The sequence below is a fragment of the Enhydra lutris genome, unplaced genomic scaffold (genome assembly GCF_002288905.1).
Source record: "Enhydra lutris kenyoni isolate GAN:26980312 unplaced genomic scaffold, ASM228890v2 scaffoldscaffold9, whole genome shotgun sequence".
Taxonomy (NCBI): Eukaryota; Metazoa; Chordata; class Mammalia; order Carnivora; family Mustelidae; genus Enhydra; species Enhydra lutris.
Window position 1 is genome coordinate 18,213,038 of NW_019154093.1, and position 17,849 is coordinate 18,230,886.

At 45.7% G+C, this 17,849-nt stretch overlaps 1 protein-coding gene across 1 annotated transcript in view; it reads right to left on the minus strand.

Annotated features, from left to right (window-relative positions):
- The window catches only part of LOC111142830 (ATP/GTP binding protein like 4), a 1,494,143-nt gene that overhangs the window by 83,521 nt on the left and 1,392,773 nt on the right, over positions 1 to 17,849 (minus strand). Inside the window, exon 9 of the mRNA XM_022496154.1 lies at positions 7,068 to 7,179. Coding sequence (XP_022351862.1) covers positions 7,068 to 7,179 — 112 coding nt within the window. The remainder of the gene's footprint in view (positions 1 to 7,067; positions 7,180 to 17,849) is intronic.

The window sequence follows — 17,849 nt, forward strand, 5'->3', positions numbered from 1 at the left end:
GAGATGCAGACTGTTGGAGCCAAATGGGCCTTATGGAGTCATCCTTCAACCCCTACAGTGTAGAGACTAGGGTGCAGGAGTGGGGGGAATGAAAGTCACAGAGAGGGGTAGAGACTCACCTAGCAGCACCGAGCAAAATAGGGGTTCATCCAGTCTGGTGGTGGGTGTTCTCAGTCCCTCTCGATGCCCCAAAGACAAACTCACAGCTTTAGCTGTCCCCTCCAGGGGGCTTTTGGGGTAAGACAGCTAGAGACATGGGGTTGGAACAAAAGTTTGGGAACCTACAGTCCAGATGCTTGAGCTCTCTAGACCTCAGAGAGACAGTGTGCTAAGGCCCTAGGCATGTGGTTTTCACTGCGGAGGCACTGCCCCCTCCTCAGGAGTGGTAAGCATCCTGCCTAGGGGGCGTACTTTCCCACCCCAATGCTATAGTTGTGGCCTCCTGCTTTCCTAGTTTGCCCTGAAGTGCATATATGGCTGGGGATGGGGTTCCCCCAACCTTCTACCCCCGTGCTTGCCAAGGTGACTTTACCCCTCCCACCAGCAAGGTTTCCAGGACGTTGGGTGTGAACACACAGGTGCAGCTTGATTTCTAGTGAGGAGTTCCCATCTCAGGGCCTTCCGAGCCGGTGACCCAGCGAAACCTCTGCCCATGCTAAGAGCAGATCTGCTGGGCCTCCTCCTGCCGTTTTGACTGGGTGGGGAGCCCGTGCCTGGCTGTGTGTTCGTGCATAAGTTCTTTGTGTGATTATGTATGACTCGACACTTGTCTATCTGGTATGTACCACATCTATGCTTTTCTGTATATATGTCCTGTTTTATGTATGTAAATGGAAGCATTTTCCACATATCTCCATGCTGTGCATGTGTGTGTGGGTGTGTGTGTTTTCTGGGCAGTGTGAGTGTGTGCGGGTTCTTTGTGTAGATGACCATGTCACCGACTGCTCTGTTTGCCATGCAGATGTGTTATAACTTATTTATTTGACAGAAAGAGAGCAGCTTCTCTTGAGGACTACAGGAGGCAAGCAAGGAAAAAAAAAAACCTCAGCCCTGTGTTGCTCTATTTTAAAAACTGCTCGTGTTGTTATGGCAGCTAATTTTCCTTAAATGATTTAAGGAAACAGATCTGTCTACGAGCTACAGCCAAGTTGTTATAGCAACACAGGTCTTTCTCCTCCAGAAAAAGGGGGGAATCCCCCCCTCAGAGCATAGAAGTCTTTCACAAAAGCAACCCTTGAGTTCTGAGAGACTGGGGGCACAGAAAAGGGCAGAAGTGGACCCATTTGCCTCCTGCCATCAGTTCCTGGGGATTCTCCTTAGCAACTGCCCTCACCGCTCTCCAGCTTGGATCTCATCGACCTTTGGCTGGACTTCACAAGAAGCACCTGATGGGCCTCTCTTCTTTCCCTTTGTCTCATCTCCTTTGATCCACTCTCCACACTGCAGCTTTCCCAAGTTGCTAAAGCATATGTCATTCAGCATAACAGTCTCTGTGGTGCCATGTTCTCTGCTACATGCTGGATATGCCGAGAGCATGTCCTTGAAGGGCATGCCAGGAACGTTGGTCTTTATTCCACAAGTAATGGGGAGTCACTGAAAAGTCTTAATCAGGGGATAGAGACTCAGGTGGATTTAAATTTTAGAATGACTCTAGAGTTTCTAAAGTGGGGGACTGAGTGGATGGAAATACTATTCATTGATCTCTGTCTCTCTTGCTCAAACATTTTTATGGCTCTCCATTGATGACGCTGATTCTCAAGATGGAGAGAGGATGTGTGCTGGAATATTCCTAACAAGTGGCATTTTGTTTCATGGCCTTGACTTTTTTTTTATATGATATTTTTTCATGATACTTAATTCAAATAAAAATCAATTTAAAAGAGGGCTTAAGACCTTTATTTTAATTAATTAATTAATTAACATTTATTTGAGAGAGAGAAAGAGAGCACAAGTGGAGGATGAGAGGGGCAGAGGGAGAGGGAGAAGCAGGCTCCCCACTGAGCAGAACTCCAGGATCATGACCTGAAGCAAAGGCAGACACTTAAACAACTAAGCCACCCAGGTGCTCCAAGACTTTGATTTTACTGAGAAGAGAGCACTGGGCCATAGGAAAAAGCCAAATTCCTTGACTCCATATTCAAAGTCACCCATGAGCTTCCTAACATCTGCCTCTTGGGCCACCATCTTGTAGCTGCCTCTCATGAATCCTGCACACCAGCCCCAGCAGCTGAGGCTTCTCATCTCCATTCCACTGCTCAGCTCTCCCCTGAATGCCCTCTCCTCTCTCCCTGTAACCTGTCTCATCCCTAAACCACAGCCTCCAGATGAACTATTACCCACTTCTAGAGGCCCCGCCCAATGTCCTTGAGGAAACTTCCTCAGATCCAACCCCCCCCCAACCACACACACAGAGGATTCATTTCTCCCAGCCCCATACTTCCAAAGCATTACATGTTCTCTACTCTAGCAACCTTCCTGGATGCCCTGGTTGAAAATGATTCATAAAGTTCTGGCCTTCCCATTGGATTGTGAGTTCTTCCTAGCCTGCAATCCTGCCCTGTTGATCTCTATAATTCCGGAGGTAATCGAGGGTCTTGTACATGGGTACTTTGAGAAATGTGTGCTTCATTCAATTAACTGAGCCTTTTAAAGCAACACCTGCTTTTTAAATCTCTGCCAAATAGTTCTCTGGGTACACCTCTCAGGCAGGTAGTTGGGTGCTAGAAGACTTACAGATGGGTGGTCCTAGGAAGCCCATCTGTAAAGGGACTTCACTTTTTAAGATTGCAACTGGACCTGGGTGAGAGAGGAGGGCCCTGTGTGTGCTCTTGTGTGTGAGTGACTCTGGCTGATGGTGTGATGTGAAGTCACCGTCATTACTCTATGGTATGTGTGCCAGGATAAAGCCACACTCCCATGGCTAGGGGGTGAGCTCTCACCTGGAAATTTCTGTCACGTCTGGGGCTAATTACCTGGGGAAGAGGTAGAATACTCAGACCTGATATCAGAAGGGGAGGGAGAAAGCTGGATGTGGAGGAGAGTTGGGACCTGCTCCCTGGTCTTCACCACTGGAGGTAATGAAATGTCTAAGAGCAGCTCCTGAACAAAACATGCTTGGATGATGGGAAGGCAGGGACCCAGGGATCTGAGGGAGCTCTTGGAGGCCAGAGAAGGCTAAGCTCCATGGTGGGTGGAACGTGGTGGGCACTGAGGCCAGGAATGGAGCGCATGAGTAAGGTGACCAGAAACCTGTGTCAGGGGAACCAGAGTGGGGGATGCCATCTCCGGCTCTGTCCCTGAGAGTTGAGGACAATCTCAGCAGGCTGCAGGGGAACCCGGGAGAGGGCTGATGTCCACAGACCAGAGCCTGAAGTAAAAGAGGGCACAGCAATGGTGGCACTAGCATCTGGGACACTCTGAGGGAGAGCTGAGACTGGGGAGAGGTGTGTGGTCTGGTTGCTTCTTTTCATCAGGGAAATCTTTTTAAAACCAACTCACAGAAGCTCTGGTTTACTTCATCATTTGCTTAGCATTTACTCTAAGTACCTGCTCAGAGCCAGGTCCCTGCTGGGCACTGGTGACTCTCAGATCCATCAGCCAGACCCTGCCTAGGGACAGTCCATCACAACTAGTAAACAAAGGCCACGCTGTCCACAGGGAGTGCCCCAGGAGTGGGGCATAAACCACTTCATAACTAAACCACTTTATAACTAAGATCCAGTGTGGTCCTCTGGGTAAAACACTCCATGGTCAAGGGCATCATTTAGTTTCCAAGGTCCCGAGAGGGGGTAAGGGTTTAGTGAGCAAAGGTCTAGGAAAGTCGCCTTTGAAGTAAATGCCATCATTAATGCAGGACAGCTGGCTCCTGTTGCCAGGTGAGAACATAGAAGGGCTCATGCCTGAGACTCACAATGCAGACTAGACATATCACTTCTGCTCAACTTCAAAGTCGCCATGTCTAAAGCTTGTCCACAGGTGCACTGCCCCTCCTGAGTTCCCATCTCAGGAGGGGTGACGACATCTACTCCACTGTCCAGGCCAAACCATGGATATCATACAAACCTCCTTCCTGTCCCATCAGCTGGTCACTAAGCTACCCACACCCCTCCATAATGCCTTTCCAGCCCTACAGCAACAGGCTCTACTGGTCTCCAGTCTCTAGCCTGGCATCCTCCAAGTTCACCCCCTTACAAGCACCAGAGGAGTCTTTCTGAAATGCAAACCTGATCCTGTCACCTCCCGGCTTAAAATCCTTCCATGCTCCCCATTCCCATGAGAATAAATTCCAAATTGCACCCTGTATCATAACCCCCTTTGCCCCTCTGTCTGCCCCTAGTGCCAGCCACACTGAATGACTTGGCCGGCTCCTGAGGGTGCCTCCCTCTCAAGGCAGGTGCACAGATGTCTCCTCTGCATGGAAAGCCCTCCCTGCCCTGGCAATCTTTCATGCATCAGCTCAGGTGTGGCCTCCTGAGCTGGGTCCCTTCTATGGGCTCCCACAGCCCCTGTGTCTTCCTCCATGAATGCACTTGAGATAACTGCCTGTAAATGCCTGTCTCCACCAGGCTGGGAACTTCTTAGGGGTGGACAGCAGCTCTGATGATTGCCAGAAACCAGCATAGAACCCGAAGGAGTTCGGAGAGGAAGGGCGATGCTCCTGGATATAGTCCCCGTCCACCAGCAAGTGTCTGCTGATTCTCTGCTTGCTGACTCTGTCAAGCAGAAGGCCACTGGGATGGAGGAGTGAGGCTGTGAGCATTTAGAAATGAGGCCAGAAGCTGTCGTGGCAGTTCACACAGCTCTGGCCTGAGTGATTGTGGTGACGTACACAACAGCGGAGGTCAGGAGGAGAAAGCATTTCAGGTTATTAGGGCAGATGCCCTTGGGTACTGACAGTATCTACAACTGGACACAATGCCACTTACAGTCAAATGTGACTTTGAATCCAATCCAGATAATGTTTGTTGAGGACGTGCTACACGCCGGGTACTGTGCTAGGTGCTTTCTAATAGCTTTTAAGTAGAGTGACAGTATAATTTATCATGTAAACTGGGACACTTCTAAGAGTGAAAGGGGGTACTATTAATAAATACTCTGGGACAACAGGTGTCAACAGGAACTGCCCCAGGCAAGCCAAAACTTACAGCCATCCTATCCATAGGTCACAGTTTGTGTGCTTCCCCACCCCAGCCACCATAACTCCATACGCAATTTTAAAATCTATATATATCAGTATTTACTTATTTAATGTCTACTCCCCCACAAATTGCAAGGGTTAGGGTTTTGTTCACTGCTAGAAAATATCTCAATGCCTAGTATTTGGAACTACTTAATAAGTATTTGTGGAAGGCAGGCAGGCAAGACTGGAGTGAAAGCCTGGGCATGGAGATGGGGAGTGGGGAAGAGAAAAGATATGGAGGGAGCTGGGATCCATGAGTCCCATGGTCAGCTTGACTCCCATGTTGGTGCTCCATGCCCTTGCTTCGGTCTTAAAGGAGTGGACTTTCAGGAAGAACACAGCTTACTCAACAAGCTCTAAGTGTGTTTATTAAGATCCAACCAGCTGATGAGCACCCTATTTGTGGGACAAAAAGGGTCTAAATCCCCCTCTCTCTCAGTCTTGGCTGATCTGTGTTCTGTAGCATGGATGAGTGCCCAGTTGTTTGTGAGCGAATCAATGACTTCTCAGTGATGTTAGCAATGGCAGGCTAAAGCCTCTTCTCTTTAGCAAACCTAACTTTTCCCTTTGGTTCCTCCTCCATGCCCTACCCCCCAGCTGTCTCCTCAGGGATTCATCTAAAACACCCCTTTTTTCAGTGGCTCCCACTCTATCACTTTTCCTATCCTGTTTCTTTTTTTAAAATCATGCCTCATTGTCCTCTCTGTGAATAACTGTTTTCTATCTATAAATCATATTGAAGTTGGCATAAGAGAATTTGCCATGTTCAATTCAATTCCATTCTACCAATAGTTTATTGAATATTTACTATCAGCCAGATCAGAAAAAATGTCAGGGCTACGGCAGTCAAGGGGCCATGAAATCACAGTCATCAAAGTTAGAAGAGACTCAGATGTCATCTCACTCCAGTATCTTCCAAACAATTGAATCTCCTCTATGCATCACTTTGATAGTGTCATTTAGCTTCAAGGTGAACCCTTTCAGTAAGGCAAAGTTCATAGCTCCTACATCCACTCCATTTTAGGCAGAACTAATTATTAAAATTTTCTATTTCTCTATAGGCCTTACCTCCTCTTTTGTCCTCCACGCAGGAGATGTCTGTCCTGTCCTCTCTGATAGCTCTTTGGGGATAGAATGATTGTGGTCTGTTTCCTTTCTCTAACCTATGAAACCCCTGTGTCTTTTCCTGTTTCTTACAAAGTTTTGCCCCTATGAACAAACTCAGCATAGACACCCACTATTCCCCTTTTTCTGGATTAGCAGGCCCTTTTCTCTAGGAACAAGTTCACCATGACTACCACAGCCCCCAAGTCCAACCATGTGGTTCCTATGTGACTGTCCTATTCTTACATATCCTTGCCTCTGGGGCCAGAGTTGACTTGCCCAGAGGTGGCAGGTTCCCCAGGCTGGGCCAGTCACAGTCTTTTGGAACTAGAACTAGAAAATGAGAGTTAATCACTCTCCAGTGGTGGGAGCCAACAGATGTGACACTTGGCTCCATGTCTCCTACAGATGGAGAAGGCCAGTCTACAGTCTTTAGTTATATGAGATACACTCGTACTCTTGTAATAAATTCTCTATTTTGTGTAAACTAATTGAAATTAGATTTCTTTTGCTTACAGCCAAAGAACCCTGTGAATCTGCTTCACTATATTTCCTTTATCCCAGAAGACCTCCTGAACCCAACTGAACCTGATATTTGCGAGAGGTACTGGAAGGTACTTGGGTCTATCCAATTTAAAGACAAGACCAGCAGGCCTCATACTCACCCTGGTTTTGACCCTGTACTCCTAATTTGGAGCTCCTACTGGAATTTCCCAGTACAACACTGCTCTTTCCCAGATTAAGCCTTAAAACCAGCAGGTGCTGAGGGAGTTTGGTTACTCACTGGGTCATTGTACATCTGGATGATGAGCTGTTTCACTCCATGCAAGGTGGGGTGGGCCCACGGAGAAGGATCCAGCCAGTGACGGTTCAGGTCAAACCCCATTAGAGAGCACCTAGATAGTACCCAGAGTCAGAGTCAGTATGAACAGGACAAGCCAAACTTGTCATTTATAAATACAAATACAGCTTGGAGTAGAAGTAGTCCCTGTCTCACCTTCCTAGCATTTATTTTTATTATTATTATTTTTTGCCAGAGACAGTTCTAAACATTTTACATATATTAATTCACTCAATGCTTTCAACAACCCTATAAAGTTACTACTGTTATAATTCCCACTTTATATAAGATGAAGCTGAGTCACAGAGAGGTTCAAATATTTCTGTGGAGGAGTCTGACTTCAGTGTTCATGCCCTAAGACCACAGACCCATGGACATCTCTCATACAGGGCAGTAGAGGGAAGTGCTCAGACTGAAGTCATTGGTGTCCCTATTATTCTTCTCTGTCTCACACCCACAGCTTACCCATTGTCTCTACCTTCAAAATGTATTCAGAGCCCAACACCCTTTTATCAGCTCCATTGATGGCACCTTGAGCTCTGGCCAAGGTCCTGAGTTAATGATGTGGTTATTAGTGGTGTTGTTAGTGGTGGTGTTATTAGTGTTCCTATTTTGCAGATGTGGAAACTGAAGCACAAGGAAGTTATAAAAAATGGCTTGAGAAAAGAGGTGATGTCAGCATTGGTACACAAGCAGACTGCATTCATTTGAGAAACATAGTCTAACAGAAGAAAGAAGATATGCTCACAGGCTTGTATCCATTTATAATTCAGGACAATGTTGTGAGGATTAAATGAGATAAACACATGTAACTTCATTTAACATGAGTTCTGGTACATAATAGCAACTTAAAAATATTATGTTGCTGTTTGATTGAACTTTTTATTATCATTTTATGCTACATCCTGTCGGAGTTTCAGAATAATAAGTTTGCAGCTCATGGGCTGGGGTGGGCAGTAGACAGTAGTGGTCAGGGATAACTGTCTATCTTTTCCTCCAGTCTAGGAGTCAGGCAGATCTGAGTTCATAACCATTGTCTGATCTCTCCTAGTGTAGTAGGCATTTACCCATTTTCTTTGGGGAATGCCTAACATCTAACCCTGTGATTAGAGGGGACAGGTTCGGGGAGAGTTTGCTCCTCCATCATGACAGATGATGAGACTATGGTGGTGTCTTTTCTCCCACCACAAAAGACAGATGGCCAGATGCTCCCTCTTTGTGATCTGCCAGCGACAGCAACAGGAAACCAGACTCAGTGGCAACAGTCACTTCCCTCCATGACTTAAACTTCGACTAGGTGATACAAGGCTGGGAATCCGGTGTACAGCCTCAGTACCATGGAAAGAGGTAGATTATTGCTGCCAACAGCCAATCTTCTGCCCTCCAGGGCTATTCTGTTAATTGTTTGTTTTCCAAATGTGGCCCTTCCTATAAATTCCCTTCTTGCTTAAGTGGCTGGAGTTAGTCCTTGTTTCTTTAACAGAAAGTATGCCTAACTATATAGCTCTGTAGCCTAATTTATATTAAACCCCAGAGGCTGGTCACCAAACAGATGGAACCACTGGTCTGGGTGCTATGCCCACAGAACTCTTCCAGCTTTTACTCAGCATCTAAAAATTTAGAATGGAATGTTACTTTTAACAACAGGACTTAATCACAAATGACTGCAAGCTTAAGATATTGGTTAGCTTACCTACTTCTCCTCTGCCTTCAATACGTAAATATTAAGAATGCCCTAAGCAATGCCTTGCTCCATGATACTTCTATGACCTGATGATCACCACCTTCCCAAGCAACTTATCTCATTCTTGGACAGCTCCACTAGAAAAGTCTTCCTTCTCTGTAGCTGAAATTTGTCTTCCCAGTGACTTCCTGCACTAGTCTCATCCTTGCCTCACAGAGTCACACAGAACCGTAAGGCTATGTTGTGAAGAGCAGGAGCTCTGGAAGTCACAGTTAGGTTTAAGTTTTGATTGGTGACCTTTTAAATTTTCTTTTTAAAAAGCCCCTTTGGTCTTCTGGTTTATCATATGTATAATGAGGATAACAACCTTGACTTTCTGGATTGTGAACATGAACTACTAATGGCCCAGCAGAATCCTCAGAACAGAATGAATATTGAATAAATGGCAGCCAGTGATGACTGGCAGTGGTGGAGATTGTCATATTGTTGAAATCATCTAAATCTAAATATCACTTCCTCCAGGAAGACCTGCTGACTTACTCTTTGCAAATGTGGGATAGGTACTTTTCCTCTGCTCCCACGGCATCCATTGCTCCCCACCACCTCCCACCCAGCCCATCAGAGTGGCTACAGCACAAGATATAGTAATTATTGAGTCTGTCTTTCCCACTGGACCATGAATTCCTCAAGGGTGAGGATGATGTGTTATTCAGGTTTGTATTCTTATGCTTGACAAGAGTCTGGACAATGGTAGACATCGAGGAGTTAGTTGTTGAATGAACATTCCATTCTTTCCCAAGAATTTTCCAATCTCATATGATCGAGTTCTTACAACCATCCAGGCACATAGGTGGATTCCATTTTTCTGGCACTGAATGTCAGAGAAGGTAAGCCATTCCTTCAAGGTCACCTACTTGGTACTCCACAGGGCCCAGACTAGAATCCAGGTCAATTTTCCCAGGACCCTTGGTATTCCCATTTGGCCATGCTGCTTCCAGGTAGCCTCTTTCATTCAAAAAAGTGAGATTCAAAACTTAAGAGAAGGTATTATAGGCAAAAGATCCTGAAAGATCAACACCTTGATCCAACCTGTTGATGAAAATAGTGTAGCTGGTGACTCAAAGGTCACTTAAGCTTCAAAGAATCCTGGAGCTCTTTAGAAGCTAAAGCATTGGTGAGACTCTTTAGTGAGCAGTACCTGTGCTGGGTACTTTTTGAGCTGATTTTTAAAAGAACATTTCTAATGGTAACAGTCTGTCAGTAGGTGGGTATTTACTAAAGAAAAACCTTAGTAAAGATGCAGGAGCCCTGCCCAGCTAGGGGCCAGGGTACAGACCTCTAATGTCTATATCATCTTGAGACAGTCACTTCCCCTCCCAGGGCTCCATGCTCTTCTTCTTCTTCTTTTATTTTATTTATTTATTTATTTATTTATTCATTTTTTACTTTTTAAGTTTTTATTTTAATTCCAGTTAGTTAACATATTAGTTTCAGGTGTACATCATAGTGATTCAACAATTCCGTACATCAACCTGTGCTCATCACGACAAGTGCACTCCATAGTTCCCATCACCCATTTTACCCATCCCCCGACCCGCCTGCCCTCTTGTTCTCTATAGATAAGAGTCTATTTCTAGGTTAGTCTCTCTCCTTTTTTCTCCTTTGCTTGTTTTGTTTCTTAATTCTACATATAAGTGAGGTCATATGGTATTTGTTTTTCTTGATTCATGTTGTGGTAAATGGCAAGAATTCATTCTTTTTTATGGCTGAATAATATTCTATTGCGTAAATATACACCACATCTTCTTTATACATCCATCTATCAGTGAACATTGGGCTGCTTCCGTATCTTGGCTATTATGAATAATGCTGCTATAATATCATTATATGATTTTAAAGCATCACAAATTGGGCTTTATCCCCAAAGTTAAGAACTTGGAGGAAGCACACATTTCTGATAAAATACCAAGAAAACAAAATATTCTAGGGAAAGGATTGATAGTTTTAAAAAGAAACACCAAATAGTCAAGGGGTACCAATATCTTAATGTTAATTGCATGCCTTTTTCAACATTTGATATTTGTATGGGACCCAATCTTTCCCTCTTGGAGTTTTCAAGTTGCCCTGAACCTTGAAGAAGGGATGCGCATTGGCCAAAAATCAAGTCCTCAGAGAGCATTCCAGGCAGAGGGTGTGGCATGTGCAAAGTTCAGCAAAGTGAGAATGGTTGGAAGTTACACATATTTCTAACAGGCTACTAGTGGTATTATGCTTGTGTCCCTAACTAGGCTGGAAGCTCCAGGAGGACAGGGCTGATGCACTTTCTCTTTAATGGTTGACCCAAATCATCTGCCTAAAAGCAGAGGAATGGACAAGGAAAAGGCCATGCTCTCATACTATGATTGCCAGTTTAGAGTCACTAAGTGTGAAATCCTGGGTCTCTGCTCTGGGTCTCTGTCTCCTTGGTGCTCTTCTATTCTGTTATTTATTTCTGAGATGAAATTTCTGCATGAACTTGAAGTCAGGACCCATGTTCTGACATGGATGGAACCCTTTACGGTAAGAATGAGACACAATATTTGACATTAGGATCATTCTAGAAAATCCAATTTTATGGAAGTCAAATTTATATGCAACTACATAATATACATTTTCATTCTCTTGAATTGAAGATACTTTTGACTATCTTTTGTTTCTTCTTCCAAACTGTGAGACCAATGGGGGCAGGGATTACGTTTGTGTCATCCTGCCCAGGCCCACTCCAACTTACCTACTACAGACCCAGGTGTAGAGAAGATTCATTATATCTACTGAATGAATGAGTGAATGAACAAGTGTAGGAACAAATACCCTGAAGATGTGCAAAGTTTAGGTAATTATGTGAAGACTTTTTTTAAAGATTCAAGTACCTGCTATGTGCTAGACACTTTCACAATAACCAAATAAGGTAGGTATTATTAATCTTCATTTTAGGGTACCTGGGTGGCTCAGTCAGTTAACTGTCTGTCTTCCACTCAGGTCATGATCCCAGCATCCTGGGATCAAGTCCCACATCAGGCTTCCTGCTCAGAGGGAAGTCTGCGTCTCCCTCTGCCCCTCTCCCCTGCTCATGATCTCTCTCTCTTTTTCTCTCTCACTCTCTCTCTCAAATAAATAAATAAAGTATTTTTTTTAAAAAATCCTTATTTTATACGTGAGAAAATAAAATCCAAAAGAGATTTGACTTTAGAGCATCACTTGACAACTACTAGGATACAGATCAGATTTGAACCAAGACCTTATCAATGCTAGGATGGTCTCCAGTGATTTTTTTGAGGTCTCCCCCCCCACCAAGCCATGGCGATGCTGTGTCATCTATGAAAGAGACCCCAAGCTACTTCTGCGTGCTCTTCCTTTACTGGTCTCTTCCTCCTCTGCCTAATGGCAGAGATACAGTGGCTCCAGAGAACATTGCTCAAATGGCAAGTAAATAGCTCCATCTTGTGAAGGGCATCATGCCCATCCTTTTTGCAATAATGGCAGCTAGAATGAGAGCAATGATTTTAATTCCCCTCTTTATGATTTCCTTTTCATCTCTTCTATAGGATAGAGAAAAAGACAGCTTGGCAGCTCCAGATCAATCTCATCTGAGCCCTGTGGGGCTGTGTACTACTCCTGGAAGGGTGGCATTGACAGGCAGAGAAGTATGAGGCATGCATGCAATTGTCTCTCAAACACAGCAGTTTTTCAGTATTACCAATGAGCTAGATTGGATTAAGTATATTTGCACCAAAAGCAAAATAAATATTGCTTTATTTAATGCCACTAAAAGGTTGGTATTCAATTGTCCTTGGCCTGAGGCACCTTCTAGCTCTATTGATTGGCCAGTGTCAGAATGCCAGACAGTCTGTCATCAGTAGCTCCTGCAAAATGCTTAGCAGGTGGGGAGGGATCTACTGTGGTGGAGGATGGCAGGCAGTGTCCTCTGTCCCAAACATAAGGGATAATTACAACGCATCTGCTCTGCATCACCACCCCAGGATATTTAAAGCATTTCCTCACATTCTCTCTCAGGCTATCACAAAAAGGATGCCACTTGGGCTGTCAAGGCAAAGAGGAGAATGGGTAAGAAGATAGTGGGGTATTTGGGTTGCTCAATCGGCTGAGTGTCTAGGTCTTGGTTTCCACTCAGGTCATGATCTCAGGACTGTGAGATGGAGCCCCGCTTCGGGCTCCACGCTCAGTGTGGAATCTGCTTGAGATTCTCTCTCTCCGTCTGCCCCTCCCACTCATGCGCTCTCTCTCTTTCTCTTTCTCTCTGAAATAAACAAGTAAAATCTTAAAAAAGAAAAAAGGTAAGACCATAGGTTCCAAGTCAGAAGGACTTGGGTTTGAGTCCCAGATTTACCACTGAGTAGTTTTGTGACCTTGGACAAATTCACGTGTTTTGTTCAAAGACCTGAAAGCTCCAGGAGGGCAGAAACTGAATCTATTTCATTTGCCATTGAGTCTTCTGTCAGACACACAGCCAGCTCTCCGTGAGACTGAATAGAGGCTCAGAAAGCTTAAGTGATTTGTCTGTAGCCCAGCAAGGACAAGTGAGAGAGGCAAGACTTGAATCCAGTTTGTGAGCTCTAAAGCCCATGTTCTTAGCCATTGCTTTGTTCTCTCTTAGCAGTCCTGGGAGTCAGGTTAATGTCCAATTGAGGGGACTCATGTGAGGTGAGGGGTGTATGTAACACCCTTAATTTTTAAATGGGGAAACTGAGGGGCACCTGGGTGGCTTGGTCCATTAAGCATGTGACTTTGGCTCAGGTCATAGTCTCAGGGTCCTGGAATCAAGCCCTGCATCAGACTCCCCTCTATGTGGGGAGTCTACTTGTCCCTCCGTCCCTTCCCCTGCTCATTTCTCTCTCTCTCTTTCTCAGATAAATGAATAAAATCTTAAAAAAATAAATAATTGGAGAAACTGGATCTCAATTGGAGGCGAACATGTAAAGTACCTTTGTGCAAGTTGACAAAAGGTGCCCTCCTCCAAGCTGACAAACAGGTGTCCCTTCTGAGTGGGTGAAGTATTACTCTGGCTAGACGTGGGGTTGTGAGCAGTTACAGGCTGCCTGGCACCTTGACCAGGAGCCTTTGGGCAATGCCAAACTGCCATACATGGGAGGAGGCCCTGGACATTCCCAAAGTCCATAGCAGAGCTAGAATGAGGTGAGAATTCCTACCTCCAAGGGTCAGCAAGATCTTGGCCCTGGAATGGTGGCCTTTCTGGCAAAGTGGTGGGGCTAGGGGAAGGGAGTACTCAGACCATATGTGGAAAAGGGATCATCTTTAACTTTGAAATTCCTGGGTCCTTTCTCCCAGAACTTATTACTAGAGGACAAGGAGAAGCTTTGTTGGAGTGCCTTTTCCCTTTCCATGGAGAGCATGTTATCTGGGGTTTCGGTCTCCTTCCACCCTGTCTCCTGCTTGGTAGCAACACTTGGCTTGGTGGAAACGGTGGGATTTCCACCTGGTGACTTAGGACAATTCTGAGAATCACCAACTGAAAGGACCCAAGATTTCATAAAATCCAATTCCCACATCTCAATGACAGGGAAACGGAGGCCAAGATCACATAGCTATGTAAGACTAGCATTGGAAGTTCATTCCAGGACCAAGAGATTATTTTCCCTCAATAACAACACTGACAAGAAGTAAAAAGAACCATTTAACAAGGTCCAAGGGGGAACATTTTCTAAAGGAATGCCCTGGCCCTTGGGGTCTAGGAATCATCTATTTCAACTACTCGAATGAGAAAGGGAAAAGGAAACAAAAAAGAGAAGAAAAGTTCTTCAGGTCCTCACAAGCTCTGGGAGCAGATGAGACCCCTGCCCACCTTATCTAAGCCCAAAAAGTAGCTTAGATGGCAGTGTGGACCCTGGAGCCACACTGCCTGGGTAAGATCCTGGCTTTGGCCACATCTTGGCTGTGTGGCCTCAGTCCCCATCTAGGCAATGTGGATCTTGCTCACCTCAGAGCATTGTTTTGAGGATTAAAATGAGATCAGCCATGAAAAATGTTGGAGACACTACCTAGTTTGAGATTAGGGCTATGTTATGCCCCAATAATGGGTCCATGATTAAAGGAGCGAGACTGATATAAAGCGAAGGTCAAGCAAAGCTTTATTTCACGCCAAGCATCAAGAATCTAACTGAACGTTCGGGGACGCACCTCTTACAAGAGAGGGCGACCCTTCTCTGTTTCACAGTCTAGCTTTTAAGGGCAAAGGCCATGCGGTCGGGCCTGGCCACGCACAGGTGACCAATGAGATTTTAACACACACAGGAAACTCCACAGTGATGCTAGGTGACCAATTGAGTTACAATTTATCCTCGTAGACATTTGACCCAGCCTATTACACCTTGATTAGAATTGGTGCCAAAAAGGCTCCCAAAATGTGGGGGGGCGCTACTCCTTGGTAGCTAGGGAGACAGTATGCAACCCCCCACTAATCGATGTCTCCACCTGGCCTGACCCACCCTTGTATCTGGGCTTTGTTACCTGGAGCTAGTTTCTGGGACTTGTTTTTAAGTGAATCCCCTGGGGGAAGGGAAGCAGGGACAGTTTAAAGGTTAAACAACAAGGTTTTTGTTTAACCTCAATGAAAGCCTCTTGCTAAAATATAAAAATATAAAATAGGTCCTTACAGGCTACACATGTGTTAAATGGTCTTAGAGTTTGGTCTTGGTAGGACTGTCAGCATCTTCCACAAACTGGTCTCCACTTATATCTCCAGCTTCTTCAGCCATGTCCCAAATCTGTATACCACACAAGGCTCACACATGTTACATCCTATGAACTAATTGCAAGAAGGTGCCCCCTCCTGTGGGCTGATGTAATTCCTCCAAGGCCCAAGGCCGATCAGGCCTGGGCTGCATGCCAGCTGCCACCTGCCCTCTTAGCTGGCGCCTTTGTGCAGTGCGCGAACCTACACTATGGTCTGTAGCTGTGACCATGCACAAAGGCCACATTAGACCACTTGCCATTCCCCAAAGGCTTCCTGCGCATTCAGGACTCAGGCAGCAAGGCTAAGGCTAGGCACTGGGGCTCTAGGGCAGCTCCCTGGTTTTGACTCCTGGATCTCTAGGACCTTGGGCAAGGTATTTAACCACTCTATGTGCATCAGGTTCCTTTCTGTAATATGAGGATAATATAAGAAACTAGCCATAGGTTCATGGGGTTATTAGGAGGAACCTCCCATTTCAACCCCAACAGGACTCTTAGTCTCCAGCAGTGAGAGAATGGCTCTTCCTCTGTATTCCTTTGTTTCCTCTTCCCAGAGGGCGCTAGTGAAACTTATCTGATCCATCAACTTGAGAAAAGAGGAAGAGCCTGTTGGCCTCTGTTGGCCTAGCCCCTCCAGGTATGACTCACTGAGACCTGTGACTCTGCTGGGAGGTTCCATTCTGACCCCCTCTCTGTCACTGGTGTGCCTTCTGAGAAGCAGCTCACTTCCTGCTTGGCTTGGGGCTGGTGGCAAAGTTGAACTTTGGGGTGCCGTAGAAGGGGGCCAGTTTTAGCCACAGAGATAAACCATGACTCCCAAATCCTGCTTTTATCAAAAATAAGGCTAGTATTTTGACCCCTGTCTTTCTGATCCCTCGATCTCCTTCTAAATTGGGGGTGTGGGGTGGGGGGGTGGGAGCAGGCGTATGTGAGTTCCATCTTCAGTGGAAATAATACATAAAAACACTTGGTATGCATAAATTCAATTAATGGTTGTATTATTATCAACACTGTTGTTATTTAACATTATTCCTTCATTTTAGAATGTGCTGCCGATCTCTTCCCCAGGCTAACTCCGCCTCATGCCTCAAGGTTTACCTCACACAACACCTTCCTGGGGCCAAGCATAGGGCAAAGCCCATCTCAGTTCCCCAGGGCACAGTACAAAGTAGGTGCTGTGTGAGGGCCTGAGGGAAAGAAGGGGGTGGGGAGGAAGAGAAATAAAGAAGAGGGAGAGGAAATGATTGAGTTGAAAGGGTTCTGAAGCAGAAGCGGAGTGCCAGCAAAGGCACAGGCATGAGCAAGGGTGGGCCAATTTAGGGCCCTGCAAAGGGCCCAGGTAGGTGAGAGGAGCAGATGGAGGGTGTTTGGGCAGGAGCAAGGTGGACCGTGGGAGATGAACCTGAGGAGGAGGCTCCTAGACACCAGACTCCACAGTTCAGGTTCTTGCCGGTGGCCAACAGGGAGCCATGGGAGGATTTTACACAGAGAACTAACACTCTTCAAGCAGTCGTTTAGGAACTAAGACCAAAAATGACAAAAGTTCTTAATTCTATTGTTTTGTTCCTCCAGACTCCCCAGCCACTCATTCTGGGTTACTGTCTCCTCAGAGGCCTGTGTTCGCTTTAGAATCAATTTTTAAAATCAACTTGCTATCAACTCTCTCTTTGAAATGCTATTCAGCTGGTTGCAGGGACAGAGATGGGGGGCTGCCTCCACAGACATCTAGCCATCTGGCCTTTTCTGTGGAACCTGGCTGCGAAGCTCATTTGAATAATTGGTTTTGGCGGTGTGCACTTGTGGGTTAGACACCTGATTACACTGCCAGCCCCGATGTCCTTTCATCCTCCTTAGAAACATTGCTCGGGTTACATAAAGCAGGAGAGTGTTTCTGGGAGGTGAGGCTCTGTCTGGTCCCGTTGTCGCCTGTACTTTGTCTTGACTAACTGTGCGGCTCACTCACTGTGTGACCTTGAGCAAGTTACTTAGCCTCTCTGTGGCTCCGTTTCTTCTTTGTTCAAAGAGAAAGAGTGATTCCCACCCTCTCTATCTATATGCCACAGGCTTCTAGCAAGGCTCTAGGAAAAGCCAGGGGAGTTGGGAAGTAGCAGAAACGCAAGTGGGGAGATATATGTTGAAGAGAGATCCATGTCAGGAAGCAACATGCATACAGGCCGCATTGGGAGAGGGATGCCCCCAGAATGTTGGGGAGCGATGTGCTTGCAGGCTGTATCAGAAGTGTGTCCGCAGAATGGGGCCTGGGATGGTCCTTTCCAACTCCTGTTCCACTA